Source organism: Electrona antarctica (assembly GCF_951216825.1).
Source record: "Electrona antarctica genome assembly, contig: scaffold_51, whole genome shotgun sequence".
NCBI classification, from domain to species: domain Eukaryota; kingdom Metazoa; phylum Chordata; class Actinopteri; order Myctophiformes; family Myctophidae; genus Electrona; species Electrona antarctica.
In genome coordinates, this window is record NW_027637067.1 from 776,000 (window position 1) to 784,235 (window position 8,236).

At 43.0% G+C, this 8,236-nt stretch overlaps 1 protein-coding gene across 1 annotated transcript in view; it reads right to left on the bottom strand.

The window, feature by feature from the left end:
- Nucleotides 1–7,215: 7,215 nt before the first annotated feature.
- LOC306919201 (F-BAR and double SH3 domains protein 2-like) overlaps nucleotides 7,216–8,236 on the bottom strand; it is a gene marked incomplete at both ends in the record, with an annotated part of 34,545 nt that continues 33,524 nt past the window's right edge. The window contains one exon of the mRNA XM_079532022.1: nucleotides 7,216–7,275. Coding sequence (XP_079388148.1) covers nucleotides 7,216–7,275 — 60 coding nt within the window. The remainder of the gene's footprint in view (nucleotides 7,276–8,236) is intronic.

Sequence of the window (8,236 nt, forward strand, 5' to 3'; positions counted from 1 at the left end):
TTATTATAACTAGCTTAAGCTCCCTTGGCAGCTTTAAGGAAGTCTCGATAAAATTTGTTTTATTTTTATTTTCATACAAATGTATTTCATGCAATTTGAAATTTCCTTTGTTTTTCTTTTAATGTACATCACGTGCAAATAAAACTAAACTAAACTAAAAACAAAAAGGGAATACATCACATATATAAAAAGCATTTATCATGAAACATGCGTAAGCTAAGAACGTAACAGTGGAATATCTAGTCATCTGCTCACAGTAACAAGTTGCAGTCACAAGCTGATGTCATGTCGTTTACATATATTAGGAACAGTAAAGTCCCTAGTATGCTTCCTTGTGGAACGCCACAGTTCACTGGGAGGGGGGGACAGTGTTCCATTCACCTCCACCATCTGTTCTCTCCCCTCCAGGTAGGATTACATCCAGCTCACTGATGTGCTATCGAAACCAATTGCTTTTAGCTTGTTAACCAATATGGAGTGGTTCACGGTGTCAAAAGCATTTTGGAGGTCCAGCATGACCATGCCGCAGTATTTGCCAGCATCCACCTCGTGTTTGATGTGGTCGCTCAAATAGAGGAGGCATGTGTCAGTTGAGTGGGATGTTCTGAAACCAGATTGGAACTCGTACATTCATTTATTTGTGGCAAGATACTTTTCAACCTGTTCATAGACTATTTTTTCCATCACTTTCGAGATGGAGCTTAGAATAGAAATAGGGCGGTAGTTGCCGGGGTCTAATTTATTCCCTTTCTTGTGCAGGGGGGTTACTTTGGCTAGTTTAAAATCTTGGGGACCCGTCCCTGTTTGATGGAGAGGTTTACTATGTGGGTGATGATTGGAGCTATGGAAATGGCTGAGTCTCTGAGAAATCTGGAGGGAATATTGTCATGGCCTGTGTAAATCTGGAGGGAATATTGTCATGGCCAGTGTAAATCTGGAGGGAATATTGTCATGGCCAGTGTAAATCTGGAGGGAATATTGTCATGGCCAGTGTAAATCTGGAGGGAATATTGTCATGGCCAGTGTAAATCTGGAGGGAATATTGTCATGGCCAGTGTAAATCTGGAGGGAATATTGTCATGGCCAGTGTAAATCTGGAGGGAATATTGTCATGGCCAGTGTAAATCTGGAGGGAATATTGTCATGGCCAGTGTAAATCTGGAGGGAATATTGTCATGGCCAGTGTAAATCTGGAGGGAATATTGTCATGGCCAGTGTAAATCTGGAGGGAATATTGTCATGGCCAGTGTAAATCTGGAGGGAATATTGTCATGGCCAGTGTAAATCTGGAGGGAATATTGTCATGGCTGTAAATCTTACAGTACAAGCATCACAAGTTAGAGATTATTGCTCTTGCAACACTCTTAGCTAGAAGAATATCTTAAAGCGCAAATAACATGCATTTTAAAACTGCTTTTAATATTTAATATCATATTGTCTATGTCCCTCAAAGTTATTTCTAATGGTTTGAGCCTCAATCAACACTCTGATACAACCAGGCCTTGTCATTTCTTTCTGGACTTTGAAAGCAGTTTTGGCTGCAGTACCACAATGCCCTGAGGTGGTGGGGGTGCTGATATGCAGGTTATTTAATATTTGAGTCATTATAATACTGATGCTAGATAAAACCAGGCTTGTTTCCATTCCATGCCAGTTTGGAAAATCAACAATGGTGGACATTGTAAACAAAGTGGAAATGCAATCCATTAAAACACCCATATGATATGAAAGCCTGATTGTTCAAAATTGGTTATTTGTGGGGATAGAAAACACACATGGGAGCCCCAAAAACACAAAATAAATTGAAAAAGTTGAATTTGATGTTATAAGGTCCTTTAAGTCTCCAAAACCACTCACTCCATCTGGCTCAACAAATCAAAACCACTCTCACTCCATCTGGCTCAACAAATCAAAACCACTCTCACTCCATCTGTAAATATAATATAATATAATATAATATAATATAATATAATATAATATAATATAATATAATATAATATAATATAATATAATATAATATAATATAATACGCACGCACGCACGCACGCACGCACGCACGCACACACACACACACACACACACACACACACACACACACACACACACACACACACACACACACACACACACACACACACACACACACACACACACACACACACACACACAGAGAGAGAGAGAGAGAAAGAGAGAGAGACTACAGGACAAACAACTTTTCCATATTTTTTAATAATTAACAATCGTACACAATAAATACAAACTTTTCATTTTTGTATTATTATTTTTTACAACCAATGATATAATAATAACAATAATAATCATAATCATAATCATAATCATAATCATAATCATAATCATAATCATATGCATCTGTTTCCATTAACCAATATTGTGGTAACCATGGCAACCGGCCAGCTGTCCCACCAATACTAATTAATTATAATGATTTATAATTATTATACTTATGATACTAATTATAATTATTATCATAATTATAAAGATTTATAATTATTATAATTAGCAGCTTCAGGCAAGCAAAAGATGAACAAAATACAATAAATTATTTAAACTAAATAAAAGGGATTGTTGTAAAAAGGGAGGATTGTTTCAAAGCAACTCCAGAGAATTCCTAACAATAGAAATGTATAAAATGATTTTTATAGGTGACAAAAACCTTTAAACTTCAAAACAAGTTTGTTAAAAAAAATAATGTCTTCAAGGGATAGTTCAGATGTTTTTAACTTAAGTTGTATGAAATACATTAATATAGTGGTTGCAACTGTATTAATTGATTGCCCGAGTCCCGTGGTGGGAGTTCTGCTCTGGTTTTGGTGAAATATTAAGCAGTTCCGGTCATTTTGTGGGTAAATTAATTCACAAAAATGTGTATTGTTGACCTATTTAAAAAATATTAGAGCAACTTTCGTTCAACTTTGACTACCTCTATCATTTTTTGGGCGTAGTGATATGGACACAAAAAACATAGTTCCATGTGATAGAGGGGTAAAAAATGAACGAAAGTTGCACTAATATTTTAGAAATAGGTCAACACAAATGACGTTAGTTTTGTGGATTCATTTGCTTTTACTGCGTGGCCCCCAGTGCCCCCCACAAAATGACCGGAACTACTTAATATTTCACCAAAACCAGAACAGAACTCCCACCACGGGACTTGGGCAATCAATTAATACAGTTGCAACCACTATATTAATGGCAAGTATTTCATACAGCTTAAGTTAAACAAATCTGAACTATCCCTTTAAGTTCAGATCTCAGAGAAATCAACACTGTAAAAAAACACAGGCAGGTCTTACGAGGTTCAGGAAGCAATGGGACCGGATTACACTGCAGGAAGTTAGAAATAAAACGTTTTAAAATTAATAAAAGGTATTTTATTGTTTTTAGGATCATATTATTCAGGAAGGTTATAAAATAATGTTTTAAATTAAAAAGTGTTTTATAGTTTATAGGATCATATTATTTATAAAATAATGTTTTAAATTAAAAGTGCTACATCGCCGTTAGGCTGGAGAAAAGGGGCGGGGTGAATTGAAGGAGTACTTGACCAAAACAAAATCTAATTTCCTATTAATTACAAATCACATGGTTGGTTGGGTGGGCCACCATGGATAGACCAGATGGGTTGGCCACAATGGGTGGGCCACCATGGGTGGGCCAACATAGGTGGGCAAACATAGGTGGGCCACCGTGGGTCGCCAGACCAACATGGGTGGGCCACCATGGGTGGGCCAGACCAACATGGGCGGGCCACCATGGGTGGGCCAACATGCTCTCTAGCGACAGAGAACGTAACTTCGGTGTTCTATCGTCTAAGCGTAATGGGCGAGAGACCTTGAGTACAGGAGAGGATCCAGCCTCTCTCTCTCTCTCTCTCATGCTGAATTTATTTACATAGGATAAACTCTCACTACATTTATGAGGTTATTCTAATGTTATTATAATTACATTATAATGTTATTATAATATTATTATAATTACATTATAATGTTATTCTAATGTTATTATAATTACATTATAATGTTATTCTAATATTATTATAATTACATTATAATGTTATTCTAATGTTATTCTAATTACATTATAATGTTATTCTAATATTATTATAATTACATTATAATGTTATTCTAATATTATTATAATTACATTATAATGTTATTCTAATGAAACGACAGTAATGTACTGTAACTCTACTAAGATTAATATACACTGAATATTCATGAGATACATACAGGAAGGACTATATATGGCAAAGAGTGGGAGGAGTTTGAGGGGGCGGGATTTGACCCAAGCGGAAAACGTTTTGGCCGGACGTCACATGATCGATTGATTGAAAACTTTATTCACAGTTTGTAGAATAAGCGCAGGAAACTTCTGAGGATTAAAACACCGTAACTCTTAACGGCCTAAAGCGACTTAGCAACGTTCAGCACAGCAAGTCGCTAGGCTAGCGACTCGCTAGCCTCAGCGACTCGCTAGCCTCAGTGACTCGCTAGCCTCAGTGACTCGCTAGCCTCAGTGACTCGCTAGCCTAGCGACTCGCTAGCCTCAGTGACTCGCTAGCCTCAGTGACTCGCTAGCCTCAGTGACTCGCTAGCCTCAGTGACTCGCTAGCCTCAGTGACTCGCTAGCCGCAGTGACTCGCTAGCCTCAGTGACTCGCTAGCCTCAGTGACTCGCTAGCCGCAGTGACTCGCTAGCCTCAGTGACTCGCTAGCCTCAGTGACTCGCTAGCCTCAGCGACTCGCTAGCCTCAGCGACTCGCTAGCCTCAGTGACTCGCTAGGCTAGCGACTCGCTAGCCTCAGTGACTCGCTAGCCTCAGTGACTCGCTAGCCGCAGTGACTCGCTAGCCTCAGTGACTCGCTAGCCTCAGTGACTCGCTAGCCTCAGTGACTCGCTAGCCTCAGTGACGCGCTAGCCTCAGTGAATCGCTAGCCTCAGTGACTCGCTAGCCTCAGCGACTCGCTAGCCTCAGTGAATCGCTAGCCTCAGTGACTCGCTAGCCTCAGCGACTCGCTAGCCTCAGCGACTCGCTAGGCTAGCGACTCGCTAGCCTCATCGACTCGCGTGACCGTTGTGGTTCCAGTTCACTTTAGACGGCATCGCTCCTCCACGACAGGACGGGATAATATTAATAATATAATAATAATATTAATATACGGTATAATATGAATCACTGATTGGCAGTTGGATTTCATTCATGCAGAAGGTTTACGCTAAACGGAGTTCCTCAGGGAGCAGAACAAGGTTTACGTTAAACGGAGTTCCTCAGGGAGCAGAACAAGGTTTACGTTAAACGGAGTTCCTCAGGGAGCAGAACAAGGTTTACGTTAAACGGAGTTCCTCAGGGAGCAGAACAAGGTTTACGCTAAACGGAGTTCCTCAGGGAGCAGAACAAGGTTTACGTTAAACGGAGTTCCTCAGGGAGCAGAACAAGGTTTACGCTAAACGGAGTTCCTCAGGGAGCAGAACAAGGTTTACGTTAAACGGAGTTCCTCAGGGAGCAGAACAAGGTTTACGTTAAACGGAGTTCCTCAGGGAGCAGAACAAGGTTTACGCTAAACGGAGTTCCTCAGGGAGCAGAACAAGGTTTACGCTAAACGGAGTTCCTCAGGGAGCAGAACTTGTTCTGTCTCCCCCTAGTGGTGATGTGTGGTACCTGGCCTTACTGTTCTGTCGCCCCCTAGTGGTGATGTGCGGTACCTGGCCTTACTGTTCTGTCGCCCCCTAGTGGTGATGTGCGGTACCTGGCCTTACTGTTCTGTCGCCCCCTAGTGGTGATGTGCGGTACCTGGCCTTACTGTTCTGTCGCCCCCTAGTGGTGATGTGTGGTACCTGGCCTTACTGTTCTGTCTCCCCCTAGTGGTGATGTGTGGTACCTGGCCTTACTGTTCTGTCTCCCCCTAGTGGTGATGTGTGGTACCTGGCCTTACTGTTCTGTCGCCCCCTAGTGGTGATGTGTGGTACCTGGCCTTACTGTTCTGTCTCCCCCTAGTGGTGATGTGTGGTACCTGGCCTTACTGTTCTGTCGCCCCCTAGTGGTGATGTGTGGTACCTGGCCTTACTGTTCTGTCGCCCCCTAGTGGTGATGTATGGTACCTGGCCTTACTGTTCTGTCGCCCCCTAGCTGCAGTGTACCGCCTGTGCAGTCAGATGGTTTTCCTTTTTTTTTAAGAATCCGTTGAAACTTTGGGAAGTTATTTATTATTAAAAAAAAAAAAAAAGAAACTCCATGAATCTGCAGACAGTTCCACCCCCTAGTGGCGATGTGTCTGAAGACAATAATGAATTATTATAAATTAGTTGATTTTTTAAATGAGCTTCGGGCGTTTAAGGGAGATTCTAGTTTGTTTGTTTCTCCTTCCTCCTTAAGCCCCTCCCCCTCTCCCCTGTGACATCATTCTTCTTCCTGGTATCTGCCCCTCCCCTTCCTCCACCATTTCCTCCATTTTGAATTCCCCGGGTTGGCAGGAGGTATGAAGCATGAGGTCGGTCCGTTGCTCTCCCCAGGTTGGCAGGAGGTATGAAGCATGAGGTCGGTCCGTCTCTCTCTCCAGGTTGGCAGGAGGTATGAAGCATGAGGTCGGTCCGTCTCTCTCCCCAGGTTGGCAGAGGGAGTGTAGCGTTTTGAATGAGGCATGAGGTCAGTCCGTTGCTCTCCCCGGGTTTCCCAGGATTACATTAGATAATTGACGCTGGTGGAAAAACAGGGTGGTTTAAATAAAAAAAGATGGCCGCCAGGACAGGGGGCGGGGCTTTAAGGCAACAAGGGAAGGAAGAAGGAAACAAGGTTAGGATGGGGGAGCCTCCAGGGTGTGTCTTCTTGTTAGGGGCGTGTCTTCCTGTTAGGGGCATGTCTTCCTGTTAGGGGCATGTCTTCCTGTTTTTTGACAATTTCACATTTTCAGCCAGTTTTTCGTAAATCTTGGGGGTGTGTCCTCCCATTAAGGGTGTGTCTTCCTGTTAGGGGCGTGTCTTCCTGTTAGGGGCGTGGTCATCCTGGTAGGGGCGTGTCTTCCTGGTAGGGGTGTGTCTTCCTGTTAGGGGCGTGTCTTCCTGGTACGGGTGTGTCTTCCTGGTAGGGGTGTGTCTTCCTGTTAGGGGCGTGTCTTCCTGTTTTTTGCTAATTTCAAATTTTTCGCAAGTTTTTCGTAAATCTTGGGGGCGTGTCCTCCATATGAGGGTGTGTCTTCCTGTCAGGGGCGTGTCTTCCTGGCAGAGGGCGTGGTCATACGAAGGTGATCCCCACCTCCTCGCTGGGATTAGAGGGTGTGGTCAGACTGTTAGGGGTGTGTCTTTGTAAAAGGGTGTGGTCAGACCAAGGTGATCTCCACTTCCTCGTTGGTCTTCTCCGCGGCTCGGCGGGGCGGCTGCTTAGGAGGGGGAGGGGCCGCTCGAACCTGAGAGAGAGACATTCACACACAATGAGAGAGAGAGAGAGAGAGAGAGACATTCACACACAATGAGAGAGAGAGAGAGAGAGAGAGACATTCACACACAATGAGAGAGAGAGCGAGAGAGAGAGATAGAGAGAGAGACATCACACACAATGAGAGAGAGAGAGAGACAGAGAGACATTCACACACAATGAGAGAGAGAGAGAGAGAGAGAGAGAGAGAGAGAGAGAGAGAGAGAGAGAGAGAGAGAGAGAGAGAGAGACAGAGAGAGAGAGAGACAGAGAGACAGAGACACATTCACACACAATGAGAGAGAGAGAGAGAGAGAAAGAGAGAGAGAGAGAGAGAGAGAGAGAGAGAGAGAGAGAGAGAGAGAGAGAGAGAGAGAGAGAGACATTCAACTAAAATAAGCAAACTATCAGCACGGGCAACAACAGCTGCAGCCACCGGGCGGTGCTGTTGAGCAGGCACCGCTCACTTCAACATTTACATTGAAGTGTAAATGGTTCTTTTATATAGCGCCTTTATCCAAGGTGCTTTACATGTGTGCCTCATAATTTATACATATTAATTACTTGCGCAAGCATAGCGATGATAGCGTGCAAGTCTGTCCGGTGCTCCGATGCGTATGTCCGTGGCTGCGTATGACGTAATGATTAATTTGTGCTTGATATGGCATTGCTGTCAGATTACATGCTTGTAAACATAGAGGCATTACCTTTAATCCACCGACACTGAAACATATCATTATTAGGTCACCATCGAGAGCCAGTTATACCCTGGCATTGGTACATATCTTCATGTAATCATGCATACTGGG